At 43.9% G+C, this 17,915-nt stretch overlaps 2 protein-coding genes across 6 annotated transcripts in view; one reads left to right on the top strand and one right to left on the bottom strand.

Annotated features, from left to right (window-relative positions):
- Positions 1-1,958: 1,958 nt before the first annotated feature.
- On the bottom strand, positions 1,959-17,007 carry FBXO40 (F-box protein 40). 5 transcript variants are annotated; one of them, XM_090148778.1, is made up of 4 exons: positions 16,863-17,007; positions 16,529-16,530; positions 5,843-7,738; positions 1,959-3,003 (listed from the first exon to the last, which is right to left on the bottom strand). In XM_090148778.1, exons 1-4 carry the CDS (start codon positions 17,005-17,007, stop codon positions 2,806-2,808), a joined length of 2,241 nt encoding a protein of 746 aa, XP_090004904.1. In that variant the 3' UTR covers positions 1,959-2,805. The 5 variants fall into 5 exon arrangements, with proteins under 5 accessions (XP_090004904.1, XP_090004885.1, XP_090004902.1 ...); XM_090148759.1 differs by lacking the exons at positions 16,529-16,530; positions 16,863-17,007 and adding exons at positions 13,850-13,936; positions 16,716-16,757 and having other exon boundaries at positions 1,960-3,003; XM_090148776.1 differs by lacking the exons at positions 16,529-16,530; positions 16,863-17,007 and adding exons at positions 13,850-13,936; positions 16,647-16,725 and having other exon boundaries at positions 1,960-3,003.
- The window catches only part of KPNA1 (karyopherin subunit alpha 1), a 52,254-nt gene continuing 51,290 nt past the window's right edge, over positions 16,952-17,915 (top strand). Inside the window, exon 1 of the mRNA XM_031610295.2 lies at positions 16,952-17,102. The gene's annotated coding sequence lies outside the window, so the exon portion shown is untranslated. The remainder of the gene's footprint in view (positions 17,103-17,915) is intronic.

Raw genomic sequence — 17,915 nt, 5'->3', positions numbered from 1 at the left:
CTGTCTTCCTTTTCACACACCTAGATTAACCAGGCTAACCTAGAAATCACTGTGGATTTCAGCTTCCACTGTATGAGCTGAGGGCCAGGCTGTAAATGAACCTTGTTGACTCAACAAAATTTACAGTTTACAGAAGTATACAGGGATGAACTCTTTCTCTGTGAATTAACACCTTATTTCTGTGCAATGTATCTTTTAATAGTACTAGAGAGAAAATGATCCAAATCCACTCTCCTAGAAGTTGTACCCATGTATCTCTGCTGATCCCAAGAGGCACAAGTTGCAGCATAATCTCTAACCTACACTGCTAGCCACCATGTTTGCTAAGATTACATCCTCTCTGTACCTTACATTGCTACCTCCAGCTGGGGAAAGGAGCAAAGCCAGTGACAGAATCAGACTAATACATAGAATGTCTTAGGTTGGAGGGGACCTTAAAGATCATCTAGTTCCAACCCTCCTGCCATGGGCAGTGTTGCCACCCACTGGATCTGTCTGCCAAGGATCCCATCCATCTCAGCCTTACAGATCTCCAGAGATGGAGTATCCACAGCTTTTCTGGGCAAACTGTTTCAGTGTTTCACCACCCTCCAAGTAAAGGCTCATAAGTCTGGACCTGAAATCACGGGATCTCCAGGAAAAGGGAGATACAAAAACAAAGCCTTCTGGCATCTACAGAAGTAGACCAGAACTAGAATAACAGCCAGGCTAAAGGTAAAATGAGCCCAATTCGTAACTAACATAAATTACAATTTCAGTGCAGCTACATCAGTTTACAGCAGTTAAGTTTCTTATCAGATGGTTCTTAGATTGGACTCATTTTTCATGGTCTCTTGTACCAGCTTTGAATATTGACTTACATTTAAGGTTGTTTTCTTTTTCTTTCAAGATTGTCCACAGTTTTGACTGCCCCCATTTTTAAGCACGAAGAATAGATGTTGGCCTCTAATTTTTGTGGTCCACAGTTAGGTGCTCAGCATCTTTCAAAATGGGGGTACGTGATATGTGGAGGAGGGAGTCCTCATGGGAAAGCCAGACTAGAAAGCCTGACTGCATGTTTTCACCTCTAGTAACTTCCCTGCATAAAGCAGAACAATAATAGGTGACCTGTTTTAGAAGTTTTGATGAAAGAATGAGTTTCATGTACGTTTTGAGAACAGGTGAGTTTTTTGTAAGCAGCTTTAAAGTACAGGCAGTTTATTTTTGCAATGTAATTAAGGTACAGGGCAAAAGAACAGAGCATCTGGCTTTAGCTGCAGATTGCATGTGTTCATTTGCTTCAGTTTCTGCTGTGTAAAACTGGGGTGCTACTTGGCCTGTTTTCTACAGGACATCTGTAAAGAGAAGTTTATTCTCACGCCAGACTCTTCCAATAAAAGAGCTCTAGGGAAAGAAAAGAGAACTACAAATAAAAAATAAGAATCTGTCACTGCTACTATTCCAACTCCTGATGTTGACACCTACTCACCATCCCCACAGCTCAGACAGTGTTCTCCCGAGGGTGTGTCTGGAGAACATCCCCACATGCTAACATCTCAAAAGGACAATTTAAGCTGCAAGTACACAGGAGGATGAGTTGCTCAGAACCCTTTCAGTTACCTTACTGCTCATGCCTTCAGTACTCAGCATTCAGCTCAGGTTCATCTGCAATGGCAAATGACTGCCGCCATCAGTAGGAGAGGGCTACATGCAGTGCCAGCCACATCTCACATCTGCACCAAAACCAGGAGTTGCAAGTGCAGCAAGTTTTTGCCCATTTTCACCTCACCAGCCTCATCATTTGCCTCAACGAGCATATTTTGTTTTTAAACTAATGCATATATGTAAAAATAGACCAAATCCTAATCACTTTTCTACTCTACAAAATAAAAAATATACTTCAGCCCACTTAACTGAATCAAACATTATCCATACAGTGCTGAATGGTTTCTTAAAGATCTTTTACAGAAAAAAAATCTTTATTTGACAAATTGTTTACAATTGCCTACAATTATAATTTGCAATGTACAGTTGCAAAACTGAGTAGGTAAGGCATTTTAAAAGCATCTTCAAATATTTTTGATGGCTTTATTGGTTTTGAAATGAAAGAGAAAAAAATTAATCAAAAAACCAGAAAAACTCAACTGAGCTCTTGACACTGTTTGTTACCTGGTTATTTCCAACATAGTGTAAATTGGTTTGGTTTTGATGATCCCATGACCTCAGCTTTAAGCTTACACTCAAATGTTGTCCTAAATAAGCCCAGATCAGGCTTAAGGATGGTTTGTGTTTGTGTGGTGCCGTCCTGAGTCTTCACTGGAGTTTTTATTTGATCATTTAATTTTGGGGATGCCTTTTCTTTTGCCTGAAAAGATTAGCAATCTCTAAATCTATTACGTTTGAGGATATCCATTTGTTCTCCCTGAGCTCAGCTTTCTGGCCACAAGTGAGGTGTTTCAGATCTAGTCAAGCTATGTGCATCGACCAGTCTTGCTTCTTTTGGGGCCATGGATCTAGGAGCATCAACTTATAGTAAAAAATGCTATGTTCCAACAGTATCCTTATTGCTTTCTGCAGAGTGCTCTATTAAGCAGGGAAATAAACAGAAAGCACATGCCATCAGTTTCCCAGAACACTTTGCATGAAGATTTAACAATTAAAATAATGCAGGAAAAAAAGAAAAAGAAAAAAAAAAAAAGTTCAAAATCTGGGAAGAAGCCAGTTTTATACTTCCAAAGGACAGCTGGAAGCAACAATCTTTATACCCAAATTCCCAACTCTTCTTAAAGACCGTGAAAGGAGTATGGTGGAGGGGAAGCCAGCTATTCAGACCCTGTGCTTGAAGGTGGAAACCAAAGTCTTTTGAACCTGCTGTGGAGTCTCAAACATGCCAGTCAGCAGCACGGGGTCTGTCTTGCGCTCCACTTTGTAGAAAGGGCATTCCTTCAGGTGCTCTGACATGCAGACCGCATCGCTGAGCTGCCACCGGTCCACTCTGGAGAAGAGGCTGCTGAACTGCCACATCTGGGTCAAGGAAGGGATTGGGGAGAGGAATTGGGGAGGGAAAGCCAAAATGTTAGTGAAAATAGGATTTTAAAACATATATGCCTATAGAGCGTTATGGACAGGCTAGCAAAAATCTGGTTACACAGGGCTGCATAACAAGTATACTCTGAATTGTTACCTACATCATGCCTGCTGGTTTTGCTTTTTTAGTCATCACCTATCAGTTTTAATGGGAAAGTAGAGTTTATGGTGCCAACCTAGAAGTAGGCACAAAGAAAGCTAGGACATATGACCATCATATGTGTAGAAAACTACATCACGTGTGATGAGATCCAAGATGCTTACTGGTGCATGCATCCAAGATAATTATAAGGCAGAATGTCTACAGGATGTCTGTGTGATAGTATCTCAAAGAAACCTGACTTCCAAACCTTGCAAAGCCTTTATCAGCAACTTCAAAGTAAAGAATGTAATAACACTGCCATTACTATCCCCACCCCAGAAAAAGGCTGGGAAGTCTAAGGTTAAGGTTATTTCTAAAGGAGATACCAGCTTGTAAAGTACAGAAATGGGCAGTTAAAATATTCTGACTCTATTTGTAGTAATACCATGTCGTTCAGTGAGATACATCCATGTAGTGATAAGACTGTGAAGATGTCCTTTTGCTGTATACCATTTAAGTAGAATAATTTTAAAAGTCATAGTAGTCCTTAAAAATGTTTCTTCCCATGGAAGGATGGTATATGGCTGTGTTGCACTAAAAATTACCTGAGCCTGGCATAGTCTCAGCTGTCATACAAAGTAGACAAAAAAATCAGATTAATTACAAATTGAATACTTTCAAGCAGAGTACATGAACTGGAATCAAGATTCCTCTGTGGTCAGTGCATAGGTGGAAGTTTTCCCTTCTACTGCAGGATGCCACATCCTCCAGTAAACGATGTCAGTGCTCACCTCCTGTTCAGATTTAGCTAATTCACCTTGAAGCCACTGTACCTTATTACACAAATTTCAAATTCACCACACTTAATATTTTCTCTTAATAAAGAGAAATACTTGCCATAAATGTCCATTTAATATTATTGATAGGTGGAGATCTTTAGGGGTCTGCTTAAAAGCTACGTCCTCAGATTAATTTTCTAAGTATTCTTTGAATCTCTGTATTATTTCTTCCTAGACTTTTGTCTGCTTTATCAAGCAAAAGCCTCTGATGCTATTCTTTCAAGCAGCTTTATGTTAGAGTAGCTACAAGACTATCAGCAAGAAGAAAAATATCTGTAATAACTACTGCATTAACTAAGACTTACAATGAACTATGTTTACACATTTCATTCCGACTACTCAATTGGCCAGTAAGGAAGGTATTTTTCCACTCCACAAATAGTAGGAGGCAGCATTACAGAAAAAGGCTTCTGGTCCCCATGCTGCTCTCCCAAGTGTTCACATCCCAAAAAGTCAAATGTTCATGGTGATCTTGTGAACTACAGATGTTGAAAAATGATATAATCTACCTTGATTTGTGCAAAGCATTTGATGCTGTCCTGCATAACCTTCCTGTCTCTAAATTGGAAGACATGGATTTGATGTATGGATTTGGTGGATAAGGAATTGGCTGGATGGTCACACTCACAGTGTCAATGGCTTGATGTCCAATTGGAGACTAGTGACGAATGGTGTTCCTCAGGGATCTATATTGGCACTGATATTATTTATCATCTTTTTCAGCGACACAGTCAATACAATTGAGTGCATCCTCAGCAAGTTTGCAGATGACACCAAGCTCAGTGGTGCAGCTGACACACTGAAGGGCAGAGATACCATCTAGAGGGACTTAGACAGGCTTGAGAGGTGGAGCCATGCAAACCTCACAACGTTCAACAAGGCCAAGGTCCTGTCCTGGGCTGGATAATCTGAAGCACAGGCTGGGCAATTAATGCATTGGGAGCAGCCGTGCAGAGAACGATTTGGAGGTGTTGGTGGATGAAAAGCCTAGTATGAGCTGGGCTTGCAGCCCAGAAAGCCAAAAGTATCTCGTCTGCTCTCATGAGGCCCCACCTGCAGTATTGCATCTAGCTCCGGGGCCCTCAGCACAAGAAGAGTAAACCTACTGGAGTGAGTCCAGAGGATACCAGAAGGATGACCAGAGGACTGGAGCACCTCACCTACAGAAGGCTGAGAGAGCTGGGAGTGTGCAGCCTGCAGAAGGCTCCGGGGAGACCTCTTGTGGCCTTCCAGTATTTAAAGAGGGCCTACAGGAAAGCTGGGGAGAGACACTGTATCATGGAGTGTAGTGATAGAACAAAGGGTAATAGTTTTAAATTAAAAGAGGGTCAATTTAGATTAGATATTAAGAAGAAATTATCTACTATGATTCTGTGATTCCAAAACCCTATGGAGTTGATGTGAATGCCTGAGCTGCTTTCCGTCACAGCCCTTTCTTTCCTCTTTCAGTGTTCTGAAGATTGACTCAGGTTCAATTTACACTAGATCAGTTTGTAAAGAATAAATCAAAAGTATGAAATGCAAGTTCCTAAAAACTCCATGTGTGACCTTTTAAGTATCAGGAATTCTCAGTTTCCAGTGCCTAAATATGGTGCAAATGCAAACAGGTTACTTAAGGCAAATTTGGGTGGGAACCTGCAGCTAGTCAGTCTGTACCTGTTCACACCTTTTTACCTTTGCTAGATGTGCAGTACTTTAAAGCCTTGTCTCACTCCCCAACACACTATGTTTCACTTTTACAGACTCACAAACCTTCCCCATATCAGCATGTTTATATGCAGAACTGATTGTTATGCTTGTGTCCTATCTGGTGAGGACCTGTGGTGATCTTTTCCCCATTGCTGCAATCACTTGCCTTTCTGCGAGCTTTCCATGAAGTACCGCCATGGGAATATCTTTTTTTCTCCCAGACCAGCAGGACCATACCCCTCTCCTGTAGAAGAGTGGCACAGATGTCTCTCATCAGCACTGACACTTGTGATAGTTGAGATAAACTGAAGCTGTCCAGGAACCCTGCAATGTACTTGAGCACTTCCAGTGGAAGGCTGCTCAGCAAGTCCTTGGTTTTCCCTCGATCATCCACTTTGAAATTGCACTTCTCTGATTCAGCAAGGGGGTTGTCAACCTCTGGTTTAATAGCGAATGTATTGAGAAGCTTGCTGTATATGACCTTGGCTTTATGTCCGTCAGGGCGGAAGTGATTTTGAACAAAAGTACATCCCAAGTAGGCCAGTGGACAGCGAAGCTGGAACCATCCATCCAGACACGACTGTATGTCAGCATGCACATTCTTGAAATGGGATGCAAATTCATCCCTCCTGAAGAAATGATTGCAAATGAATGTGAAAGCTGAACTACTTTTATTATGTCTTCTGGTTACACATTCGGTGTACAGCTCCACGTGGAGTTCTGGTTGGCTGTTTTCATCCAGAATATCTGCTAGAACAGCATTAGAGGAAAAAGGCTCTAGAGGAAAGTTATATGTCTGTGTTGCAAAGTCTACAAAGAGTCCATCGATACCCCTTGCTTCAGAGATCTCATGCCCTTTCAGTTCTTTTTCCAATGCACACAGTAGTGTGGCTGTCACTACATTTGCCTTAGGTAGTTCTTCTGGGTTTATTCCCAATTCTGAGGTATCTACTGACTTGTCTGAAGTAGGTATCTTGTGTGCCATTACATCTCCCAGTCGTGCTCTTTTGCCACAGTAACTAACCGGCACTTTGAAGGTATAGACAGTCTTTACTTCTTGAGCTTCCAGGTTCCCATACACAAAGTCTTTTTCTTTGGGTGTGCAAGCAGCCATTTGGCCAAAGCGAATGAGCATTCCCCCATGATGCACGAGATACATGTTGTAATCAGCTACACCAACTTCTTTCTTCAGCCTCTCCAGGACCCCTTCTTGCCAAGGAGCCAGCCCTGTCATTTCTTTATTTGCTGCTTGTTCAGGCTTTTGGTCTTTTGCCTCTTCTGTGTTACGAGGTACTTCCTTTGCCTTCTCTGCAGAGATGGCAGTACAAGACCTGGATGCTTTTTGCTTGGAAGCCTCTTCCGTCTTTTTTCCTGAGCTGGTTGCTGAGCCTGTTACCTTGCAAGCCAAGAGCTCTTTGCTGAAAATGTTCTCCCAGGTTTTGTAGCTCCCCAGGTCCATTCCTTCTTTGTCCTTTGCCAAATTTTCACGCTCACATTGGCTGAGCTCAGGGAACTGGTCACTGCCTTCCTGGGAACCACAGGCTAATCCTCCCACAGCACCTTCCATCCCACCCATGGCTTCTTCCATTAGCTCTCCCACCTCCTCCTTTTTCCTCCACTCTGGAAACAAGTCAGCTACTTTCAAATTCCTGAAAAGTATCTTCTGGTCTCTGAGCGCCAATGCTGTGTCCAGACACTCTTCACTCAAGCTCTCCTTCATGATATTCTTGTGGAGGGTTGTGTCTGAATCCACATTTGGCCAGCGATTCCACTCCATTGAGCAGCAGACAACGCTGGCTGGGCATATCTGAAGGTGCTTTGCCAGCTTAAAGCGGGCCATGGAGAAAGGACATCCATAGTGTGCGTTGAGGCAGGGGACGTGCTCCAAGGGGCAGAGCAGTTGGTGCTCCTCTTGCTTGCACATGTGGAAGGTGGCACCACAATGAAGGGGGCAGCTGATCACCATGCAGGAGACAGAGGTCTCGATGGGTGCGCGGCAGTGCCGACTGAAGCATCTCTCACAGTGCCTGTGCTGCCCGGGGGGAGCTTTCGGAGCCCTGTGCTGTGTGTAGAAAAAGCAAGAATAGCAGAGTTAATGCCTAAAGGGACAGGAAGGGACACAGACCACCAGTGCCCATGCCCATGCCCAGTTTCTACAAGTCAGATGCTCACATACACTTCTGGCAGGAATTAGGCTATAAGTCCCATACAATTACATATCAGCACTGATCCTCACCATACATCATGGCCTGCTAGCAGCAGTAATATAGGAAAGATCTCAGCACTCTTTGCTCTTAGCCCAACAGAGGCAGCCAAAGTTTGAGTGTGAGCTGTTTTCTGTCATGGTATTTACACTGATTCTGTACATTCTATGTTGCTAAAATCAAGACTTCCACAGGCACAGAGGGAGATCCTCCCCCTTTCCTCAATACTGTTTGAGTGGGAAAGATGACAGTTATTTTCCTCCCTAGAAAAACTAGCTGTTCTTTTGGCCTATATATCTCATCACCCTTGCTTTGTCCCACTAAGGACATGAATGATCACAAATGATCTGGTCCCAGCTGCTCTATATTTTTCGGTTCATCCTACATACTTAAAAGTCACTGTCAAACACTGTCCAAAACAGATTAGATAGTCTTGAGGTGATTGTATTTTAGATTCAGTTTATGAAAGTGTTAGTGATACTCCAAGTGGTCACAACGCAGGGAAAGAGTTCTCAAGCAACAAGAACAAGCATAAACAAAACCAGTCTCTGTTTCATAAATTTGGCTGCCATCAGGCAGCTCCATTAGTTTAATGTGTTGTAACTCACAGACTGGATTAAAAGAACAAGTTGAGGAAGCCAAAACAAATATCTCAGAAATTTCAACCAGCTTTATCATATAAACAGGCCAAATGTTTTCTTAAGAAAGAATTCATTTCGGTTCTCACATTCCCATATCAATGTGGGATATCAATATTTAAAAATATCTATGTTTTTTCCTCTCCTCTTCTTAAAAAAATTTAATACAAAAAAGACATACAATTTTCCTGAGACCAAAGGAATATGATGTATAATGACCCTTATGTAAAAAGTTATTACTACTAGACTACTACTGGCTTTTTGTCAAAATGAACCACTCATCTGCTTGGGTTTCATTATTGTGTTTTTCACTCTTTCCCAGTAAGTCAATTAAATTTAATTAGATGAAAATAATATAAGGCCTGTTTCCAAAAGTTCTAAGTGCTCTTTGCTTCCAACATCACTCCCTTGCAATAATTCCAGGCAATAGCCATTACTCCTTACTAAAAATGGGAAAACAAGCGGAATGTGACAGCAAGTAGACAGAGATGACAACTGGCATGAGGCATGCCTTCTTTTCACATTAAAAATATAAGGACATAAGAAATGACAGTCTGGGTCCATTGGTGGTCCATCCAGCCCAGCTGTGTTCTTCTACAATGTCTACAATGAACAGCATTGTTTTGGGGGGAATATGTGGGCCCTTTGTATTCCTTTCCCTTCACAAACTCTCAACTTCCACAGGAAGCTGCACTGGAGACCCAGAGACTGCCTAGACCTCATACTACTTGGAGTTACCTTTCTGGACACCTTGACCTGGCAGCAGCAACTTGGCTTGAGGACTAGCTACTACAAGCAAAAAGCTCCTGGCTACTGACCTTCTGCCCTTTGCTGTAAAGCCTGCATTTTAGCCTGGCTCAGTCTAGTGTACATTAATTGCTGTTAATGTTAAGGTGCATTACTTGTGTTGATTGCTTCATTCTGTCCATTGCAGCTCCCAACACTGACCAAAATGTGTTTAAATCCCCTTACTCAACCAACATTATTGCCCCTCCAACCTACCAACCTAACAATTTCTTTGTGGCCCCTTCACCTAGGAACAAGCTTACACTTTGAAGTATAAGGATCGAGTACCTGTGCTTTGTTTGCACACACAGAAAGAGCTCAAGACAGCAGAGAAGGAAAGCATTATTTCATAGACACTCATTATAACATTCCCTGCTTACCTTGGGAAGCACAGGGATGCTGGCCATGTTGGCCCCAGCAAGATTCAGTCCCTAAATACACGTGATTTAGAATTGCATCTGTCCTGCTTCAGATTGCTCAGTGACATCTACGTTTATGTGGCTCAGAAAAGGAAAAGATGCAGATGGATTTATTTCACATTGGCAGCATCCTTGCTACTGTCATTCTTGTAGCATTTTGCTGCAAATATAATCTCTAAAAATAGCCCCAGCTATGACTTGCATAAGGTCAGAGGAAGGCTGGGCACATTACACTGCAATGAAAACACGACTGTATGAACAATACTTTCCACTGCAAAACTCTTAGAGAAAAAATAATTGATGAATAAAAACACATGAGAAGCCCAGGCCTTATGGCTATCCAAAACCACAAAATGCTGATTACAAAGTTTCTGGAGAGGAGCCTGCTTTCACACTGCTGTATGCTGAAACCAACCATATCAGAATCATGTGTGGAAAAAGAAAGCATTTTGTTTGTGAAAAATGACCACATTAGAGCATTTGGACCCAGAATCCGTCTTCCTGATTAGACAGATCTGCCATTGTTGGTGCAGTTTACCCCATGTCTAAGTTGAATATGCTGTTTGTTCAGACAAATCATTTCTACATCTCCTAATTATCGAATCTCAGAAACTAGACAAGTGAGAATGGAGCGATCGTTTTTCTGATACATACTGGGGTTTAAATGACTCCTGTATTCTAACCAGCCAGTAATCCTGAGCTCTGTATTTTAACTGATGATTCAGCTAGCTCCATCTCTTGGTTGATGATATCATTCTCAATACACAAAATACAACAGCCTTCCAAAACGTTTAACAGGAAGTTTACACATTTTTGCCTCGGTTAGTGATACATAGCACCTAAAGAATGATGACACACCGATATGTTGAGCAATGAAGCATTTCTCTTTGTTTCCCTGCATATTTTCTAAGAGCTGGGTTAAAAAAAAAAAAAATCAAAACAGAAATGTTTACTTAAATCATGTTTAAGGTACTGTGGTACAAAAAGATGCAAACTGTCAACCACAGTATCACAGTATGTCCACTTTGGTAAATCTTTATTTTTAGACTGGCATGACAGCAAATCAAGTAATGTTTAAAAATACACGACTGCCTTTTAATTGCAGATATGTCTGTGTCCGGAGCAGATCTGTTCAGTTGTAATAACCTACAGTTTATAAATCAATTAAAATTTATTTTCAGTAAATGTCCATTTAATTCAGTTGGAGTCAATGGGCAAAGACAAAACAACTCTTTCTTATTTGGTATTTGCTACACTTAAGTGCCGGATAATTATATACTAAGACTATAAGCATTATGCTCTTCTTGAATAATTAAGGGATATCACCATTTCAAGGAATCAACAAAAAGGACCACCAGAAACCTCAGACTATTAGCTTACAGACTGAGATCTGATTAAAAATTAACACAAACAAATCTTTCTAAGATTTACAATGTGATATGCAGCTCTTAAAAATCTCAGGGAAGTTTGTGTCCAAATGCTGGAGCCAAGAATGTTAAAGTTCTGTATAACATTAGAACAAAAAATATTTTACAGGCATGTGAAATATGTAGGGCAGAAAGCAGATATTCATTCCCCGTTACACATTATGCACTGTTTATCTTGTTTTTCACATACTATATAAATCTTGAGGTGAATGCAGAGTTACTAATTTCCTTATGGTGTTTTTCAATGTATTTACTATCTTAGTATCTGAGTGGTTCATAAATGATAATGGATTTGTATTTGCAGTACTAGTGATGCACCTGAGGTTAAAAGAAACTAATATTTCTATCTGACAGGTGTAAAATTAGAGCATATAAAGACAAAACCAGTTGGAATCAAAAATAACATATTCTGCAAATAATACACAAACCAAGCCTGGAGACTCTCATGTTCTGATATCTTGCCTCCTACACAAACATGTTGGCATAGGCAAAAAATCACATTTTCTAGGAAAACATCCAGGTCTCCTAAACTAAAGATTTTCTTCTTTGTTTGTACAGTGCACTTCCGTGGTCACCTCCTGAACAACCTTAGCAAGAAGTCAAACTTGAGTCTCCAATCATTACAGATATATATACTTTCTATGAACTCAGAAAGAAAACACTATGCCACTGGAAATGGCACCATTACTGCATTTTTACATGATTTCTGTGAAACTAACTTTTCTAGTGTCCTGTCCTTTGCTACAAAATGAAAATCAAATCCAAGGATGTCACCATCACAAGTCACAGTGACCCCCAAGATGCCCCACATCTTTGCATACAGATCACTGTCCTGCCAGGCATGTTTTCTCTGCAATGGCCATTCAGCCTGATCTTACAGGTATACTGTGGTACCTGGCAGTGAACATGGCACAGCTCAGGGTAGGTGCAAAGGGAGAGCAAAAGGTGTAGATGAAATCTTCACCTGTAACAGTAATTAACTACTACCAAGCAAGGCACAGTTTCTTCAAGGCTTAGCCCTTGAAGAAGTTCATAGGGATTTTACAGGGGCACCCTGATGCCAGAGCAAGCCTTCTGGTGAAGCTCAAATCTCTGGTATAAGACAAGAAGAGGGAAAAGTTTTTCCATGAGACAGCTGCCTTGTTAGGTAAGCCCAAAGATGCAAGGACAGGACTGTAGCAATCAGGGAGCTGTTCCCTGTATTTTTCAGCTGGGAACCAGCTAGCTGAGGATGCGATGTCCCATGACAATAAACACTGGATTGAAGTTGCTGAATTGGCTGGAATTGCTTTATACCAAAAAGAATAAATTTAAAGTGATAAGGACAGGGTATGTCCATTGGCAATGCAGAGACTTCAGTGCACTGCTTTTTCATTCAGATCATGTGTGCTGCTCAGGTTCCCACAACAGTCCATCAGTTTCTCTTCAGCTTCCAGAATCTGATGTGCAGGACCTAAAGAGAAGCTGTTGCATCACCAAGCCTCCCCTCTCCTGGAAAATCACAGTGGAGAGGCATGGATACTTGCACGTGCTATTTTCACACAGTGAAATGCACCAGTGCTGCTGCAAGAGAGCAAGGGAGGGCTCAGAGCACTGAGGCACTGTTGATGGAAACCCCACACAGCACTCACCTGTAGGAGTGCCAGGTCAGCAGTATTTCTCACTCTTCCCTACCTGCAACAACGCAGTAGCAACTCATCTGAGACCCACACGAAAATTCTTTGTACTGACATGGTCACACAGACCTGGAGTAGCAGCAGGAGCTGGGAAGCAAAATGTGACAGGCATCTGCTCTGCAGCACACGTGAAAGTCCCTGGGCTGTCCTTCGGAGAGACACAGTTAAGTAGACTGTCACTGTGCATCACTGCATCCATACCTGGCAAAGGGGCTTATTGAGTTCAGTGATTGCTTTAAAATAACAGGTTTCAGTTCAGTTGCAGTTTGAGGGGGAGGGGAGGGGAAAGAAGTATGGTCTGAACTGCTTTGTTTTGGTTTCGGTTCAGGTTGTGTTTTATTCCCTGACAACAATTTAATTAATATATTTTTCTGAAAAATTCTTGAGACAAAAGACAATCAAATGAATGGGTTTAAGCAAAACAAAAGAAACTCAGCCAAAGCCAGATGCGCAGTACAAAGAATTCCAGTGTTCTTGGTTAAGTTCTAAGTCTTATAAAAAGAAAAGTGAGAAGATTTGTGAATAAAAATTGCTAAACAGCCACAACTCTAAAAAGTGGATAGTACCCACTTGTAAATTCTCACTCATCATCTTATTTATTCTGGACTAAAAGCACATGGTTTGCAGTCTGCATCTACAAACCCACTGGATTTGAAGACTTAGCATTTTTGAGTTTCTTGAAAATTGCAGAAATTGAATTTTTAATTTATCATCTGTATGTACTGAAGTTCCCATTTAAGAGTCAGTGTCTTTGCTTTTTAAAATCCCACATACAGTGCTGCAAACCATGAACATATAATGGAGCACTTTTCTTTGCAGAGTAGCCTGCCACAGAAGTGTTCAGTTATCAGCTGCCTCCATTCCAGGGTGCCACTTAAGACATCTTGTGTCTGATTTTTCTACTTCATCCTAATTACTAAGATTCTTTGGAAGATATCTTGCTTTTCATAGCTTAATACAGTAACCATTGCATTGCATAACATTTCACCAATAAAGACTGAAACTCCATTTACAAAGACTTACCTTAATCATAGAGTCCCTGTGTTTGTACCAAACACTTGCTCTCTTGGTTTTGCTCAGCAGGGTTGAAGTGAGGTGGGTAAGGGCTAACTGGAAGCAAAGAAAGAGGAGAGGATGGGAGGAGACAGACCAAGCACAAGCAGAACCATCAAGTAGTTTGGGGATGTTAAAAATAAAACCTGTGCATGTGACTGAGCGGCTCAGCTTTCAGAGCTGTTTCTTCCACTGTATTTGTTAACACTGTCACTACTGGAGATATACTTAATGGTGAGGATGCAAGAGAGACAGGACAGAGCATGTCTTCTGCCCCAGGCATTAAGAAGAAAATAACAGAGTGTTTCCCAGAGCCCTCTGTCAGTTTCCTCCCACTCATCCTTTATGCCTCAACTCCTCCTGGCGTCCCTACCAAACTGTGGTTTCTGCTGCTCTGTGTCCCCTGCTCTCACTGTCACCTCAGTGGTGGGTGCAAACAGCATCAATAGATCTGTCATCCCTAGATGGTGAGGACAGAGGAGCTGAGCCAGCATCCCTGCTTCCTTTTCTCTGGTTGCTGAAGTATTAGTGCTTCTCCCCAGCGGGACAACACCTTCTTCCTTTTGTGGTGGCAGCTCTGAGACCCTAAATTGCAACAAATGTCTTGCTTTCCCTTATCTTTCTTTCTTCTTATCTGTGAGACTCTGGTGGCTCTGAAAGTTTGAAGCAGTGCAGGCAACCATGTTTTCATTTTTAGGCTGAATGAAATGTCAGTAGGTGACAACCAAAGCTTGCTTGTGCCAATTGTGATTTATTAGTGCTAAATATGGTTAGGAGTCTGGCTCTGTGGCCTTTTTTTAGAAAGGGCTGTGTTATTGTGGTACCATTTTGTATCATCCCATTGCACTGGGTAAAAACATGGCCAGCAGGAATACGTGTGAATCCATATTTCACCCAATCATGACATTATCACTGGTGTGTTTGTCCCTTACACCTTCACCCTCTAGTTTACGGCCATTCTTCAGCCTTTACCCATGGCAACTTCTTCAGTGTTGTCACTGACTTTTTCACTGTGTTTAAAAACACACTGCTTGCAAACTTCACTTTTATGCAAACTACTTCTCAAAATTCTGTACTAATGGTTTAGGAATAAACTCTCCAGATGAATTAACTCAGATTACTAATATTAAGTGCTTCCGAAGCAACTGTTAGAAATGAAGCCACCGCTATCTTAATTTTACCAGTGAAGGCAACAGGAATTAGGAACTCATTTTTTTACCTGCAGCACAATGCCATATTAGAACAACTGCATCTGAAATTACACTCTCAGCAAAAACAGGAGAACTTGCAGATTTCTGCTGCAATTGTTACTTGTGCTGATTTGATTCAAGAAATCTCAGGAATGCACCAACCAGTACTACAACTAGAAATCATGCTGCAGTACAGATGCGCATAAGTAGCATGCAGTACCATACGTGTATGGTAGGATGCAAGTAATGTAACATCTCTGAAAGGAATGAGCAACTTACTTATTTTGTGTTGCAAATACTATGGGAGAAAGCTGTTGCCTGCATACTTTAATCTCTCTTATCTCAATACCATGGGGTAGACATACTGTGCTATATTAAAGTTTTATGAAATATATCTATCAATACGACATGCATAAGTACATATTCATGTAAACATACATGTGCATATACACGTCATATGTATTTTGGTATACATATATGTTGATATGGAAAAATATGGAAAAAAAATGGTAGCTCAGAAGTGAGGCTGTCACTCCATGCCCCCAGCTCCTAATAGTGGCCAGGCTCAGCTTGCATTCTCAGTAGATACAAGCTCAAGTACACGCATACACCACATATATGCAGTATATACATAGACAACCACACAGATAAGAGCCAGTCACAGAAGGCACTCATGTGAACACAGACTCTCAGTGGTCTCAAACAGCATCCCTCTGGCTGAGCAAGATGGAAGGTCATAGAGAAGTATAACCCCACACACTTGGCTCCAGCCTTCCCAGCATTTGGTCCTAAATATCCAAGCTCTGGGGCTTCAGTCAGCTGGCACAGACTATACCCCAGCCACAGCCGGAGTTGGCTTGGACATGCTGACCTCCAGAGCCAACACCCCATGTCTGGTCCCCAGAGCTCACCATGTCAAGTCCCAGAGCCTCTATGCCTGGACCCAGGAGCCTGTCATCCCTACCCAGGCAGATGGCTGACCTTGGCCCTCTGGCAGAAGCTCTCCCTTGCAGCCCCTAGCCCTCCAGCCCTGCTCCCATTCACCAGCTGCTGGGATGATTCCCACTCCCACACACCCCACACCTATCTACTCACCCTGGTGTTGCTGCACAGCTACACAGCCCTGCTGACTGCTGGCACCTGTGCCCTAAGCATACAGCGAAGGAAGCCCTCACCCAGACAAAAGCCCAAAGGGCTACGATAAAAGCACAGGACAGGCGGCACTGAGTAGGCTATTTACAAAGGTTATCATGTGCAGCCAGCCCTTTCTCTTAGCATTCCCATGCTTGTTCCTACACAGGTAACCCGAATCCCCCCCTTTCCCACCTGTGGACCCTTCCCTAAACATCCCCATGCAAGCCCTTTGCAATCCCAAATGAGTTTGCTTCCATAGACTGATAAAATAAAACCACAGAATATCCCAAGCTGGAAGGAACCCACAAGGATCGCGGAGTCCAACCTCTGGCTCCACACAGCACTAACTAGAACTGACTCAAACCTGCCGTCTGAAAGCTTCGGACTCTAGTAGCCCTGTTCCACGGGCCAAGACACAGCAGGGTGCTGGGAGGTCACCTCACCTGCCGCTGCGCCTGTGCTCTCGACACAAAATCGCGCAGCGTAATAAATGCATCTATCTCAGCACGTACCGCAGTTGACTTTTTGCGCTAGCCACGAGACCGGCACTCGCTGCACTACAGCTCCCGGCATGCCGCGCGGACCACTGACATACTCCCCAACGGAGCGCTGCGCGCTCATCTGCGGCTGCGCGGACCCGAGTCTCGCGCGTGCTCCACGCCGGGAGCGGGAGTCCCTCCCGATGAGGGCGCTGCCGCCGCGCGGTTGGGCGCGTCTCGGCGGGCCGGAAGGGCTCCCCGTCCCGCAGGGCGCAGAGGTCGACCCGGAAGTGACGCATCCCGCCGGGCGCAGGCGCAGTGCCATCGGCTGCCAGCGCTGGGCAGGCGGGGAGGCAGGGAGCGGCGCTCGCGCGCCTCGGGCCCGAGAGGAGACAGCGCGGGGCTGGGCCGGGGCCGCAGGTACGGGGTGAAGGGGCTGCCGTCGGGAGGGCGCGCCCGGCCGAGCCGCCGGGAGAAAGGCGGCGGTGGCAGCCGGGTGCCGAGCGGGGCCGCGCCGGGGAGCGCCGCGGCCCGGTCGGCGGCGTGCGTATGGCCGGAGCCGCCGGCACGAGGCGGGCAGCGGGCGGCGGCCCCGGCGGCTGGGTCGGGCCGGTGGCTGCGGCCTCGGGCGGAGGCGCCGGGCGGCACCGGGGCGGTCTCCTGGGAAGCGGGCGAGCGACGGCCTCCCCGCGTGGCCTGGCAGGGGCCGGCTGGGCGCTGAGTGCGTAGCGGCCGCGCTCAGCTGTGGGAAGCCGAACCGAGCGGCGTGGTGGTGGGTGCGGCGACCACGCTGTGAGGGGAGGCGGGGCCCGGACTGAGCGGCAGGGAAACCCTCGCGTGTCTTTAAGCCCGTCGTTCTTCACGGTAGCGGTCTCTAGCTAGTCTGGCAAGGGATGTTGCTTCTTGCTGCAAATGTTATCTCGCCTTCTGAAGTTATTCTAGCTACAGTGCCGTCTCTGCTTCCTTGCGTGTGGCCGAGGCTTGAGCTGTGGGCACTTGCAATTGTCAGGAAACCGGCGGTCTTACAGCCGGCAGGAACTCGCCTCATTCATAGTCTTTGCGTTTGTTCCCTCCTACTGAAACACATGTGAGGATGGTTTTAAGCTTTGCCTCTTGAGGGCGTTTAATGAAAACTGAAACTCCAGGCTGAGAGAGATGTCATGAGCTGTGGAAATACTGAGCTGCTCCTTCTGCAGAACTCCCAAATGGTTGTGTTTAGCGGTCTCTTTATTC

The sequence above is a fragment of the Phasianus colchicus genome, chromosome 1 (assembly GCF_987193195.1).
Source record: "Phasianus colchicus chromosome 1, bPhaCol1.hap1.1, whole genome shotgun sequence".
Classification (NCBI taxonomy): Eukaryota; Metazoa; Chordata; class Aves; order Galliformes; family Phasianidae; genus Phasianus; species Phasianus colchicus.
This window is presented reverse-complemented; position numbering and strand designations above follow the sequence as displayed.